The sequence below is a fragment of the Rhipicephalus microplus genome, unplaced genomic scaffold, assembly GCF_043290135.1.
Source record: "Rhipicephalus microplus isolate Deutch F79 unplaced genomic scaffold, USDA_Rmic scaffold_16, whole genome shotgun sequence".
In the NCBI taxonomy this organism is placed as follows: Eukaryota; Metazoa; Arthropoda; class Arachnida; order Ixodida; family Ixodidae; genus Rhipicephalus; species Rhipicephalus microplus.
The window spans coordinates 1,865,450-1,881,162 of NW_027464589.1; the positions used below are offsets into that span (position 1 = coordinate 1,865,450).

At 52.2% G+C, this 15,713-nt stretch overlaps 1 protein-coding gene across 2 annotated transcripts in view; it reads right to left on the reverse strand.

Annotated features, from left to right (window-relative positions):
- LOC119166640 (kallikrein-4) overlaps nucleotides 1-13,028 on the reverse strand; it is a 252,316-nt gene extending 239,288 nt beyond the window's left edge. Inside the window, exon 1 of one of the 2 annotated variants that reach the window (XM_075883291.1) lies at nucleotides 12,875-13,028. In XM_075883291.1, the coding sequence (XP_075739406.1) occupies nucleotides 12,875-12,966 (92 nt within the window). In that variant the 5' untranslated portion in view covers nucleotides 12,967-13,028. The remainder of the gene's footprint in view (nucleotides 1-12,874) is intronic. The other variant, XM_037417957.2, reaches the window with a different exon arrangement.
- Between the last annotated feature and the right edge of the window lie 2,685 nt (nucleotides 13,029-15,713).

Genomic DNA, 15,713 nt, shown 5'->3' on the forward strand with positions numbered 1-15,713 from the left:
TTTTCTTGCAACTCGAAGGTTTCATTTTTGACGCCTTCTTTGTTATATACTGAACGTGAGTATGCCCTTTCAAACAAGGGGTCAAAATGACGCCGTATTTAAAAGGGCTTACAGTTGCGAGCTTGTTGCTGTACCTTAAATATGTAAACTTGAATTGGTAGTTTTTATTTAGAAAAGTCGTTAAGACTGCTTTTTTTAAGTTCAGTGACATCGGCCATGTCTTACTACACTCACGAAAAACGGCCAAGAATTTTCATTATCTACAACTGATCTTCAGTACCAGCTGGCCAGAACCCAATATTGGACGCAGTCATCGGCAGAAAGTCTCAATTTAGCAGAAGCGCTACTAGTTACTTTAGTGACGCCATTTATATAAATGATGCATAGTAATGGACTAAGTACAGATTCTTGTGGTACATCTGATGTAACACTAACTTCAGATGAGTGGCGATGATTCAATACAACAAATTGTGTTCTTGAGCTCAGGTAGTTAGTTCTGTGTCCAGTCTGTAAGTTTAGAATCGTGAATTCGTTGAGTTTATTTGAAAGTTTGATTGATTGATATGTGGGGTTTAACGTCCAGCAATCACCATATGATTATGAGAGATGCCGTAGTGGAAAGCTTCAAATATTTTGCCCACCTGGGGTTTTTAATGTGCACTTATATCTGAGCACACGGACCTACAACATTTGCCTCTATCGGCAATACAGCCGCTGCAGCCGGGATTCGATCCCGCGACCTGGGCTCAGCAGCCGAGTACCTTAGCCACTAGCCCACCGTGGTGGGGCAGTATATTGGAAAGTTTATTATGTCACACTTCATCAAAGGCTTTATTCTAATCAAAGAAAATGACATCCCTATAAAAAACAGTGTTTTCAGTGTCCCCCAGTGTGTTTCAGCGCGCTGGGTGGCGCTGGAAACGCTGTACAGTGTGTTCCATTGTGCTACAGCGCACTGCGAGGCACTGGGACACACTGTACAGCGTAGCCCAATGTCTTAAAGCGCGCTGGGAGGCACTGGTTCCGCTGTACAGTCTCTACCGCACGTTGATATCTTTAGTGACACATTGGTAGAAACTAGGCGCGATCGGCGCACTTTCTGTAAGACTTCATATTGAATCGCGGCATGTCGAGCGTAAAATTTTTCGTATAAGATGGCATTGTCATCTATGTGCTAAACATATATAGCTTCAGTTTCCTTAGGCAATGGATGCGAGTACGCTGAAGCATTCATATGTTGATCGTGCGGGTAAGAGGCGCTGCCGGGATTCAGCTTGGGGGGACAAACGAGAATTTTGTGCCTGGGGGGGGGGGGGGCAGGGAGGACGGAACCTGTGCATAGTGTTTTACCTATGCTTGCTCCCGGAGGTGAGGGCAAAAGGGGGGCATGCAAGAATTTCAGGAAAAAAGATTAGAGCCCACCCATGGATGCCCTTCTTGGCGCGGGTGCGCTTTACTTGAAGTTTGATTGAGTTTCGTTGATGTATTTCATAAACGGCAATGATAGACCTGAGAATTCGCAACACAAAATTACAGTAATATCAGTCTGGTAATCAAGACCAACCTACTCTAGCAGTGAGTCGTTGCGACTAGTACCGCAGAAAGCCGCACGTCCCCGGCCACGGTTATCCACTGCATTGCTCAATATTGCCGTTTTTAGCTTCCTTTTTGTGTAATCGAAGGTGAAAATATGACCATTCATAGGTCAGTCATGATCAAAACTACATTGTAACAATTATAAGACTCTTTCCAACTGACTATCTATGATCTTCACAGCAACCGTGGCTCAAGAAGTACGGCCCTAAGCCTAGTGGTCGTTTCGGCTATAGTGAACTGCTGCGGCTGTCGTTCGCGGAACGTAAACAAGGAAGACAGAAAATACTTCCAAACTATCGAGGGGTGAAATATACAGTGTTGAGTGAGCAGTTCAGATGAACGCAGTTTTATACATAGGTATGACTAACCGCATAGCGAGCAACTACGATTGCCGTAACGCATCTGCAGCTACGCTAACAAGCTTTGCGGCAAAACGTGCCGGATTGACTCGAGATCGAAGGCAACCCGCAAAAAATGAGCTAACAATCGCAAGTTTGGCGCGAACACGAAGAGACTAAACACTGCGCATGTAAATGACAAATTCCAAATATAGGACACCTGAATTACTTTTAAGATAAAGAAAAAAATATACTCAGCCTCGTGTTCAGGTGTGGAGTAGTGAGCAACGTGTCTGGATCAAAATATATGTGATGTGTTAAGGTTATAGGTTCGACTCCCGCTCACTAAAGATTTTTTTTGTTCACTGCGTGCCTATTTCAGCCTTAATTATGATGTGCGTATGGCCACAAATTTTTAACACAATTTATAAGCCATATTACGGCTGATAATGGGTGTCCCAGAGTGCAGCGCCAGCGTGCCTTGTGCAGCGTGGCAATGTCCCAGTGTCAGCGCCACACTGCACACTGGTCCAGTAATCAGGTATGGCGCTAGGCCAGTGCTACTGGTTTTTGCGATAGGGATCAAGGTGTGCTCTGACATTTAGTGTGGATGCAATATTGTGGGAGAATTATAGTATTGTGTGTGGTGTACACGTATCCCGAAGGAGTACGGCCACCAGCGTGGGTTCGGTCTTAGCGAGCCGCAGGGCACGCGTTAACCGTCGCCGTGGCGAGAACACGATACTGCTCAAGTCGCAACACTTTATTGTGGCAACACCAAACGCAGTACAGCCCGTTGCAAATAGGCGCGGCGGGAAAGCAAGTAGGCTTATCCACGCCACGGGCACAAAGTACTACACAGGGGTGCCACGAGCACGTCTCCGCGGTAAAGCCGATCCACGGAGACACCGGAGCAAAGGCCCGGTTGCTCGAGCGAGGGCAAAGGCGCTCGCGTTGGCTTCGAAGGGAGACGGGTCGGCGTAGCGAGGCCACGCACTAGGACACCGTACCGCCCTTCGGCCGTGCGTACGCAGCGGGGCAAACAGCGGGTGAGCGTTCGCCTTGGGCGCGAGGCGCCGTCAGCGAAGTCCGACGAGCCCCCGACTGACGGGAGTCGACGGACGAAAAGATAGCGTGGCTCACCGTTTGCTGTCCCGGAGAGTATCTGACCGCTCCCGACGCAGCGCGCGAAAACCTCCCAGGGGTCCCCGCGTGCGGCGCCACAGTCAACATCCGCTACCGGGTGAGGGAGTTATACGTCACTCCGCCCTTCCCAGCGCGGCAGACAGCAAGGAGGGCAGACATGTCGGGACATGAGAACGGCAGAAAAGGCGGGAAAGCCCGCTTAAAGGCAGCGGGCCAGCCTCAATTCCCACATCCCCCTCTCCTAAATTTGCCCTTTACCGGTCTGCAAAAGGCAGCCGGGCGTCACCCATGCAGTTAAAATGACACTGCTATGAGCGACAGCTAACCTCAGTCCAGCCCTGTTACTGCCGCTAAAGAAAAAGATTACAAGTGAGGAACAAAAACATAAATAACAAAATAAACACATGACACTATAAAACAGTTGCGAAAGGGAGCACAGAAAAGTGGGATTAGTGTTCGTGGTGCTGAAGCGGGAATAGCGTCCACTGCGCGGAGGGGCGGAAAAGGGCGTGACAGTGTCCGCTCTGTGCGATGCCCGAGTGCGAGGTCAGAGGTAACGGAAGGGGGGGCTCACTGATGGCTCGTTGCTGGTCTTGTTAAGCAGCGAGTCCGACGAACGCTGCCTCGGCTGTGCTTCGGAGGCCCCGCATTTCTGGCTCGATGAAAAAGCTGGAACGTTGCGCGAAGCCGGGCCTCTCCAGTGCTCAGGGAGGCCGACCCAAATTGGCTGCGAATGGCGTTGGCCGGCAGCATATAGCTGCTTTCAGCTGGCCTCGCGCAGGAGCCATGGTGGTAAAGGCAGCGGGGCTTCTTCGACGACGGCCGAGAGCAGAGCACAGCCAGATGGTCTGACGTCAGTAGGTCAATGACCCCCCAGCACCTCCAGCGTCCGCATCGATGGGGGGAAGCCATGACGCACTCTTCGCGGGCTCGCACTGAAGCGTCACGCACTTACACACGCACACACACCGCCGACGGCTGCGCGAGCGTAGGCGCAAAGCGTCCTTCGTCTCTCTCCCCCGGCAAGCACCGACACTCAAGGTCACACACAGCTCCCTTCGCGGTAGACGAAACGACCGCGAGAAAAAAAAAGGTAAAAACAGAGCAAAATGACACTCAAGATCTGGCAAAAAAAAACACAAAACTCAGATAACACTCAATATTAGAAAAAGAAACCTAAAATACACATGAACACTTGAAAAAAAAAAAAGAAACACTGGCAGCAGACACGGCGGGGTCAACTTCTTTACGAGAAAAGGCCGTAAAGAAGCTAACCTATACTGAGGATAGACAGTAAACTGAGGGCCTTCGGTTGCGGAGAAGTCCGCCGTCCGGCGCGAAATCACAAAGGTGACCGCTTCCTCAGATTATACCGGCGCGGGGTCCGAATGCGGTCCGCCGCTCCGGGTGTGCCTCGTTGCTGGCGCGAAGTGCCACAGGGCTCTTGCGCGAGCTCGTCAGACCGTGATACAAAGGGTTTCAGGTCTGCGATATGGGCACGGCTGAGTTTTCCCGTCTGGGGATCTTTCAGCAAGTACGCGAGTGGAGTGCAAGCTTTCTCCACTCGGTACGGACCAAGCCACTTAGGAGCGAGCGAGGTTGAGAACCCCTTACTGGCATCGCTAAGGGCGTGGTTGCGCTTCAGGACAAGATCGCCCACCTCAAAAACTAGGTCGCGATGCTTGCGGTCATATTGGGCCTTCTGCTGAGCCCTGGCCGACGCCAAACTTTGCCTTGCTTTGCAGAAAGCTCGACAAAGCCTGTCCCGAAGTGCCGACGCGTAAGCAGAGCAGTCTGCCGGCGCCTCCTCGTCCTCGAGCTGGCATTGAGTGACGCTGGTCACCGGATTTGCCAACTCCCTTCCAAAATTTAAGAAGGCGGGCGAGAAACCAGTTGAGCGACTCTCGGATGTTCGAATAGCGAACGCGAGCTCACTCAAATGGTCTGCCCAGTCCCTTTGACTTTCGGCAAAGGCCGCCAACATCGGTTTGAGCGTACGATTGACGCGCTCCGTCAAATTGGACTGGGGATGGTAGGGTGAAGTGGTGCAGTGATCAATTCCGAGGGAACGGCACGTGACACCAAACACCCGAGCGGTGAAATACGAAGCATTGTCAGTGATGAGCCTTTCCGGGAAGCCGAACCGGCAAAACACTTCCTGCAGCTTCTCAAGCACCGCTCGCGCTGTCACCTTCCGAAGTGGGAAAAGTTCCACCCATTTCGAAAAGTGATCAGCGACTACCATCAGGTGAATGAACCCCTGCTTACTTCTGGGAAATGGTCCCATTAGATCGCAGGTGGCCACTTGCCACGGACGCTCACTGACAATCGGTTTCATCAGACCGGGCGGTTTGCCACCCCTTGATTTCACCGTTTGACAGACGCGGCAAGAACGGCAGTAGCGAAAAATGTCTCGCTTCATGCCGGGCCAGGTCACAACGCGGCTCAGTTTTGCAAAAACTTTCGAGCCACTCAGGTGACCGGCCATGGGTTCGTCGTGAGAGGATCGCAACAGTGCGGCTCTCAGACTTTTGGGCATAACCACCTTAAACGGGTCTATGGACTCGTCATCAGTGGCTATATACTTCAGCAGGAGCCCGTCATGGTCCAGCAAATATGAATCCGCCGGGGACTCAGCGACACACGCTGGTTCGAGCCCCCTATTCGCGCCCGCTGCAGGGCAAGCAGCGTCACGGCGCTCCGTCTCGTCGAGACAGTCGTTATCGGCGCCCGCTGCAGGACAAGCAGCGTCACGGCGCTCCATCTCTCCGAGACCGTCGCATAATTCGCGACAAAACGGGTCACTTTGCTGGGCCTTCAGAAGCTCTTCTCTGCTGAAAGCGATGCCCATTCTCCCAAAATGGGGGAGTCTGGTATCGCGCCCACTCAGGACCGCAGCAACAACCGCTTGAGTCGGCGTTACGGGTTCGCTCTCGGCCTCGTGGCCTTCGGAGAGCTCCCCCGCTCGGCCGCTTCGCGGTGCGCCGCTTACCTGGTTAGCAGCCAAGGTTTGTCCGCATGGGGACTCACCCTTCACGCCGAACGGCGGCGAAGCTGCTGTTTCGCCCCCGACGCTTGCAAGTGCTAAGGCACCGCTAGCGGTGGTCGCACCGGGATCAAGGTCCTCGGCCGACAGTGGGGCACGAGATAGCGCGTCAGCTACCACGTTGGTGCTCCCCTTTCGATACTGCACCGAAAAGTCATAGTGCTGTATCAGGAGAGCCCAGCGCGCCAGCCTGCCGGCAGGCTCACGGAGCCGCATCAGCCAGCTGAGCGCACTGTGATCCGTTTGCACTACGAATTTCGTCCCATCAAGATAGACGTCAAACTTCCGCAGTGCAAACACGATGGCGAGGCACTCCTTTTCGGTCACGGAATAATTTTTCTCCGCAGGGACCAAGGAGCGGCTGGCAAAGGCCAACGGCTGCAACACGCCATCGTATTCCTGTAGGAGAACAGCTCCTAAACCCAGATCGCTCGCATCAGTCTGTACAACGAACGGTCTGGTCAGGTCGGGGAGCTTGAGCTGCGCTGTCTCCGCTATGGCGTTAGACAGTCGGCAAAACGCCTCCTGCTGCTCAAGTCCCCATTGCCACTCGGCAGACTTACCCAAGAGTTTGCTCAAGGGCGCCTGCAGTCGGGCACAGGACGGAATGAAGGAACGGTAAAAGTTGACCATTCCTAGAAAGCGGCGAAGGCCACGTACGTCCTTGGGCACGGGAAATTCGAGAATAGCTCGAAGTTTCTCCCGATCCGGCTCTATGGAGCCTTCGCCCAGCGTAAACCCGAGCAACTGAACACGGGTCTGCGCTAATTGGACCTTAGCGGGGTTAAGTGTCATCCCGGCGGTCCTCACCCTCTCGAGTACATCGGCAACATGGGCCAAGTGCTCTTCGAAGGTTCGTGAATAAATCACGATGTCGTCGAGGTAGCACATGCAGTATGACCACTTTGCTTCCCCGAGGACGCGGTCCATGAGTCTTTGAAACGTCGCAGGAGCATTGCAAAGACCAAAGGGCATACGAGTAAACTCGAACAACCCTCTGTGGGACGTGAACGCAGTTTTACACTGGTCACGGGTACCCATCCGGACCTGTAGATAACCTTTAGAGGCGTCAAGCGTGGTAAAGTACCGTGCATCACCCAGGTTACCTACGATGGAGTTTATCGTGGGGAGCGGATAGGCATCCTTACGAGTCACTCCATTCAGACGGCGATAGTCGACGCACAGGCGATGACTGCCATCTTTCTTAGGCACCAGCACAATTGGAGACGCCCAGGAGCTAGACGAGCGGCGAATAATGCCAGCCGCGAGCATATCATCTAGCAACCCATCGATAATCTGCCTTTTGGCGAGACTGACGGGCCTGGGGTTACACTTCAAAGGAAGCGCGTCACCAGTTTCGATCACGTGGCTCACAAAATCGGTGCAGCCAGGTTGATCGGTGAAGAGCTCGTCGTACTGACGTAACAGTGTCGACAGGCGAGCCTTCTGTGCTTCATCCAACTGAGTCGCGCAGGCGACCAAAGGATGTAGTGCCTCTTCGTGTCGTGCCGGTCGATCCAAGCAGGGGTTTCGAGCCGACGAGCGCGGAACGCCAGGGTACGACCCCGGAGTTGGCGCACGACACGGTTCGTGCCGCGCCTCTCGTTCCCGAAGGGGACTGTGAGAGGGCAAATGCGGTGAGCGGGGGCTTGGCCCCGAACTCTGCGCAAGGCACGTTTCCGACGCTTCTGCCGCAAAGGCGACGGTAAGCGCCGGCGGGCTGATGAACGGCTTGAGTTGGCAAAATGGGCCATCACGATAGCCGCCATTCGCAATGTCCACAACGATACCGGTTTTAAGGAGAAAGTCCCGACCGAGAATCACTGGAACATTGAGCCCTGGAAGATGAATAAGACGGCAGCGTCTCATTCGATCTCCCCATCGGACAGTCAACCTTGCAGCGCCTGCCGAATGGGCCACGCCTTTCGCAAGGGTGAATGTCGTTCGGCTGTCCCGCAAGCGCACCGAGTGCTTCCGCAAGTGGGACAACACCTGTTCGCCAAACAACGAGGCGCTAGCGCCCGTGTCCAGCAAAGCCGAAAATTCACGGCCGGCAATGGTGACCGGAATGAACGGCGCGTGCGTATCAGCAAGAAAAGTGCTTGCCCTGCACGCAGAGGGAAGAAGCAAAGGTTGGGTCGGTCGTGCATTCACGAACGACCCGGAAGCCCGTTTCCCTGCCTCGCAGGAGGCCTGGATCCGGTGCATTCCCTCGCTATGTGCCCTCTTTCACGGCAGCGGTAACAGCGCACTCCATCACGGTCTGTATTCCCAGACGGAGCAGCTTCGAGCTGTCGTGATCGGCTCGCTACGTTATCGTAGGATACGTTTCTGCGAGCCGCACCTCCCACATTACGTTGGGTCGAAAAGCGTCCCTGTGTGGAGGTTTCAGGCGGAGCAGCGCAGGCTGCCCGCCTTTCATGCGTAAAGGGGTCAAGAGCGCGATCGCTCAACTCCCACGCACAGCCGGTTGCAGCCGCAAAGGCGGCGCCGAGAGGCTGTTGCCGTTGGGGAAGGGTCATGGCCCCTCTCCAAGCGCAGCGCGGCTCAAGGGCGTCGCTGGCTGGCGGCGGCGGGCGATAGGCACGCGCGGCGAGAATGTCGCCTTGGATGCGCTTCGCCTCGGCGGCCAACGCTTCCAAATCACTGAAGCGGCCGCCGCGCAGGTAAGCCGAAAAAGTCGGATGTGCCTGCCGTATCACCCGTTCGACGCGTTCCTCGTTCGAGGCTCGGGGCTCAGCGATAGAAATAAGTTCATCCATCGCCCGTACATACTCCTGTAAAGACTCGTCAGGAGCTTGTGTACGGAGCTCGAGCTCTCGCCGCATCCTACTTTCGTAGTCAGCGGGTAGGAATTCGCGCAAAAAGACCGCACGAAATTCCTCGAGGTTTGCTGCACGGTAACCGGAAAGCCGATACCATCTCGCCGCCGTGTCAGTCAGTGCAGCTGGAACAACACGTTCGAGCACCACCTTATCATCCAAACCCATCGCTCTCTGATAACGTGACAGAGAGTCGAGGTAATCTCGGGCGGTGAGCTGATCACCGTATCCGCTGTAGGTTGGCACAGGCAACATAACAGCGGGGTGACCGCTTTTCGGAACAGCCGAAAGCGTTTGCACAGCTCCCGAGAGTGCTTGGATCATCTGCACGGCGTTTTGCAGCAAAGTCTGCGTCGTCGCACCGGCTTCGTAGGAAACCGTTGGTGCGTTAGCGGCGCGGTCGAGCGAAGGCGAGCAGTCGCCCAGCTCGATCAGTGGGGCGGTTTCAAACAGACCACCGCCCTGCGCGCCATTCCCAGAGCAAAATAGGCTCCTTGTGGGATTTGCCTGTTGTCGAACTAAAGGCGCACTTGGTGCGGCTACCATCGACAATTCAGGCGCCTGCTCAGCGTGCGGTCGAAGTGTCGGTTGCACGGCTGATAGCGGGCAAAAGTCGGCGAGGGCCCCGTCAATTCCGCAGGGAACCGACTGCGAGCGCTGTGCCGACGAACTGCCATGCATGCCAAAGGGCGCATTAGCAGTCGGAGGCGCTTGTGCGTAACGTTCGGGTAGGGCAAGAGGCCCATTCCGAAGCGACGCGCCATCTCCAAAGGGAGCGGCTAGGCGCCCCGTGTCGTCACCGCAATAGGGGGTGCCGACACGGACGGGTGTCGGAGGCGCTTGTGCGTAACGTTCGGGTAGGGCAAGAGGCCCATTCCGAAGCGACGCGCCATCTCCAAAGGGAGCGGCTAGGCGCCTCGTGTCGTCACCGCAATAGGGGGTGCCGACACGGACGGGTGCAGAAGGGTTCCCGTTCATAGAAGCAATGGCCTCCGTGTGCAACGCGGCATCCGCTAAAAGGGACAGCGGACAAAAGTCCCGCGAAGCAGCCATGTTGCGACGAGCCCGAATCGCGCAGGCGAACTGACTCGCTAAGAGCAATCAAAAGCTAGAGCTTTTGATACCGCGTTGGGCGCCAGTGTGGTGTACACGTATCCCGAAGGAGTACGGCCACCAGCGTGGGTTCGGTCTTAGCGAGCCGCAGGGCACGCGTTAACCGTCGCCGTGGCGAGAACACGATACTGCTCAAGTCGCAACACTTTATTGTGGCAACACCAAACGCAGTACAGCCCGTTGCAAATAGGCGCGGCGGGAAAGCAAGTAGGCTTATCCACGCCACGGGCACAAAGTACTACACAGGGGTGCCACGAGCACGTCTCCGCGGTAAAGCCGATCCACGGAGACACCGGAGCAAAGGCCCGGTTGCTCGAGCGAGGGCAAAGGCGCTCGCGTTGGCTTCGAAGGGAGACGGGTCGGCGTAGCGAGGCCACGCACTAGGACACCGTACCGCCCTTCGGCCGTGCGTACGCAGCGGGGCAAACAGCGGGTGAGCGTTCGCCTTGGGCGCGAGGCGCCGTCAGCGAAGTCCGACGAGCCCCCGACTGACGGGAGTCGACGGACGAAAAGATAGCGTGGCTCACCGTTTGCTGTCCCGGAGAGTATCTGACCGCTCCCGACGCAGCGCGCGAAAACCTCCCAGGGGTCCCCGCGTGCGGCGCCACAGTCAACATCCGCTACCGGGTGAGGGAGTTATACGTCACTCCGCCCTTCCCAGCGCGGCAGACAGCAAGGAGGGCAGACATGTCGGGACATGAGAACGGCAGAAAAGGCGGGAAAGCCCGCTTAAAGGCAGCGGGCCAGCCTCAATTCCCACATGTGTCACGGTCAAAAAGCCAGGATGGAAGCTTTGTTCCTACTTCTGTTTGCACCTGATTTGCCCTCACGAGCAATGTCCAAGTGTATTGTAGCTTCATTTTGTTTATGTACCGCGAAGACATTCTCAGGTTACGCATTCAGAAAATCAATTTTTTCGCTCTCATTACACAGAGATATTAAAATTTGCATATTATTTTAAAGTTTAACCCATCCTTCAAAGTGATTGTGTGCTGTTCGCCCCATTGGCGATGCAGTAATCTATCATGACCGAACTGCCCTCCGTGAAAACAACGTATTTATTTTTTTAAAAGTAAACACGCATCATGTGTTTTTTTTTCAATAAATGCACCACTGATAGCCTCTAATCGTCCACTTGGCTGCTCTTATTCAAAGCGGATATAAGTCATATTTTTCGCCCTGTTACCACATGTTATCGCAGCACACAGATAAAGAGAGCATTTCCTCTGTCCTGAATAGATATGCGCTGCGCAAACGGGTCAAGAATAAATCCCGAATCAATCTATCTACGTATATACATCATGAATATATATCGACTCGCCCGATTCTCAGTGCCAATCAGTGCACTTATTTCTATTTCATGGATAATAGGTCGCCGCTAATTTTTCTCGCCTGATATGACCTTTGGGGACGAAAAGTCACAATTGCTTTTCAGAGTAAGTGAAGCTGTGTGTCGCGTAGTGCTTTAAACCTCGGCCGGTTCTCTTGCAAAAGTTTTGCGGAAATAGTACTTTTGCGGGAATGGTCTAAATTAGGTTGATCAGGCTATTTGTGTAAAAAGATGCCCGCCGTTAAATACGCTATGAAGAAATGCATCGAAAACAAGCACAAAAGGGACACATCAATATCGACGTGGACGTAGCGTGTGTCATGTTTCATTATTTTTGACGCTGTTGTAAAATATTGCAAAGACCACCAGAACGACTAAAGCATCAAACACCTTGTTCATGATCTGAAGACGTCAAAGTGACAGATGTTCTCACAGAACCACAACAGTACCAGACGCTAACAATGGGCTGCACTGCACGGTCTTGCTGTTTTTAATACATTGTTCATGAGTAACAGTTTTTAAGACATTGTTCACAGACTGTTTTTATGGTATGGCAGACACAGCCGAGAAACTAGGCGCTGTTAGCATGGGATCCTAAATGTGAAAGCCGAGATTGCGCTGACAGGCAAATAAATTTACGTGAACTGGCACCGATGACACAAGAACAAAACATTTAAAGGGGATTTCCAGATCAACCAAAACAATGTTCGCACTGTCCAAAATAATTAGACGTCATTAGAATTACGGAGCCAGGTGGAGATTAAATGCCCTCACAATTGGGAGGACAAATGCGTGCAGCAAGTATGTTATCGCTTTTTTGGTTGGTAAACACCCACCCGTAATGTTTATTTAGGTGTGATTTAGAGAATAGCCTTGGCAGTGTCTTTGTTGTTTTTCGACAGCTGCCTGTGATGATTTTTTTCTTCGAAATGCTCACTTTGTGTCCTCCTCACCCCGTTCCCCTCACCCCCACCCCAGCACTTCTGCCTACCTTTTGCATGTATCCCTCAACGCACATGCATAAGGATTGAGGTTGTTCGTATAATGCGATCTCGCCTTTGCACGCTACCTGCGCGACAAGTGCCACTGTCCATCGCGGTGGAGCAGCTGGTTCAGTGCTGACGCGAAGGTCGCAGGTTCGACCCCGACCGTGGCGGTCCACCTTCGATGGTGGCAAATTGGTGGAGGCCCGTGTACTGTGCGATGTCAGTGCACGTTAAACAAGACCACATGATCGAAATTCCCGGCGCGTTTCGCTGCGCCATCTCTCATAATCATATCGTGATTACGGGACATAAAACCAGAGATATATTACTGCAGTTTCATACAATAGAACATACTAGCACCAACTAATGTTGTAGTATATGTGTGCAAACAGTCTTCCATTATTCTACGCTGCCACATTGGTTCCCTCATGTAGCACAACAACCGTTCACTTGCTCTGCACCAACCTTCCTTCATGGACTCAATGAACATCACTCACATTTTTCGCTGCTCACTCCGTGGCCGCCAACAGCAGTCGAGTGACGATATTCGGACCACGCGCACCGGTTCTTTCGAGAACGGGGCCGCCATCCACAACGATGACGCGTGTGGCGGCGGACTGGTCCGGCCAGTTTCCCTCGTCGTCTGTGGCGAGAGCTACAGGCTAGCTTACTCAGTTGATCGAACAATTGGGTTGCACGCTTAGGCGGCAGTTGTTGAAGCGACAGTAAAAAGTACATTTACATATTCCCAAATGCTTTGCAAAAATTTTATTAATTCAGCATTTTTCGTACGAAAATTTAGAAATAAAATGCGGCCTTAAGAGCAAAACACTGCTATGTTACCAGCTCGACAAGGCACCGGCTCCTCTTTTCTTGGCACGGAATTCCGCAGAAGGCAGCTATGCGGGAACTGAAAATATTAATAATAATATACTATTAAAACAATATAATTATAATAATAACAATGATGCATGATGACTTGCGCAGTCGATGTAGCGTACAGCAAGAGACGCCCGAGCGTGCATCTTCTCCCTCCTCTTCGCTACATTGGCCCCCGAAAGGGAAGATGAGCCCAATTGGCTTACGCACTATGAAGGGGTCACAGTATACGGCTTAAGTTGACTGACATTAATCGCGTCTCGACCGCGATGTCTGAAGACGGCATCACAAGTGCGACTATGTAGTAGACGTGAGGCTGGATCGACAACCAAACCAGTCGGGAAATATGCTGTGGTTGCGTCATTTGCCCATCGCTGCTCTCCGTGACCTTATAAAGCTGCAGTAACTTAAGTGAGTGAGCAGCCTACAGTCATCTGCAAATCTCGCCGCTTCGGACACCGGCGTGCATTCGGAAAAGTGTAGTCGGTATGGAAGCCTTTCTGAAAGAAGGTTATCGTCCGTGCAACTAGAAAAAACGGTAAAAGTCTGTGGTGGCTTGTACAGCTGAATTATAGGCGTAGGTCAGAAATGGTAAAACAGCATCCCAGTCACTGTAATCTGGTGTCACGTACTACGTAGCTATCATGTCACCAAGTGTGTGATAAAACCTCTCCGTCTAGCCGTTCGTTTGCGGCTGGTATGCGTGTGACTGGCGGTGAACGATGCTGCACGTTGTGAGAAGGGCTTGTATTACGTTGGACTGGAAGACGTGCCCTCTGTCGCTACGTAGTTCACGTGGTGCCCTATGTAGAAGAACCAAGTGTCGCAGAATGAATAATGCAACTTCGTGAACGGTGGTGGTTCGCAGGGCTGCAGTCTCAATGTACCACGTTCCACGCCGAATATTATGCACCGCTTACCCCTGTAACTACATGGAAGTGGACCATGATAAAATGCATGAGCAGGGCAGCCAAGCGGCTGTAACTTGCCAAAAGGGTGAACTTTACACCACTGGCACACCATGCAAGCGCGAATATGCTGGCAGAGAAAGCCATACATTCCATGCAAGTAGAAATGCAGCCTTAGGCGAGTAAAATTTTAACCGGTGCTCGTGAGAATATGCATACAGCTACAAACACTCGCGCAAAAAAGCAGACACTTAGAAAAGCTCTGCAGCCCTCGCGTATTTAGGGAATCGATGTCATGTGAAGCATGCGATCTTGAATTTAAGCTAGACAAGAAGAGCTTTATCTTTGGATCTATTTATCACTCCCCATCCTAATGGGCCATTACCTTTTATGTAGCCCTCCATCAGGAATTGCACACACTACCTCTTAGTCGTACAAATGTGGTGATTATGGGTAATTTTGAACATTAGTTTGCTGGACCTATCTTTTTATAGTTCCCTGAAATACTCCACTGTTTATTAGATCATTGCTTACGAATGTCTAATCTCCCTTCCTAGTCATTTTATCAATGGTGGAAGCACCTTGATTGTTCATGCACCTTCTAATTTATCATAAGCAAAGGATACAGGGGTTCTTAACGTCGACCTCACGTCGAATAAGGTCTTTAGATTTAAGTGTTCAGTGCTCTGACAACCAGCTCTGCTGGTGCTTTGATCCGCATGCTCAGAAAGCTTTACCTCCATTTCATTCCGGTCATTCCGAACTAACCAGGAGAGCCATCGTGACGACTTGCCTCAAAAACGCATTGAACAAGTCATGTGCGCACCTTATGAAGCAGAACTTCCATAATCAGATCACACGTTTGCAAGGATCGGGCTATCCGGATCATGTTTTAGTTTCAGTTGCGGAAAAAGAGTAGAAAGGGATCCATGGAAGTTCAAGCCAATCTAATACTCATGTCAATTCACCGACACAACCAAGATGCACGGCTATAATTCCAAATGTTCACCAGCTGTCACAGAACCTAAAGAAAGTGGCACTTCGGGACAATATTAGGGCGCAATTTTCAGTACGTGATAAACTTGGGAAGTTTTGTGTGCTGGCGAATCCATCGCGTGGGGAAAGGGTGTTGAGCACAAAAAGGCATACACACCAATTTGTGGAGTGCATTTTGTTCGTTATTTATCTTATTCTGTTCACATGTGGGAAAAATATGTCGGCCAAACCAGCAGGTGTATGAATGAGCGACTGAGAGAACACAATTACAAGGCGGATAAACAGCCGCCAGAAGGTTTTCTCGCTGTTCACATTCACGCGTGGGGGGGCGGGCCTTTGTTCCAGAGTACAATCATTATTGGTCGGCCTAAGGATGAGATGACTCGGTTGATCATAGAAGCCGAACTTATTGATGCTCTTGGAGATGTACGTATCAGCAAGCCTTCAATCGCTTTGTCACCCAAAGAAGTGGGTTTCCTGCGTACGCAGTGATACGTGATTTTATCTGTGATGTTTGTTTTGTTGTCCTCCTATTTATCGTTTCTTTATTGTA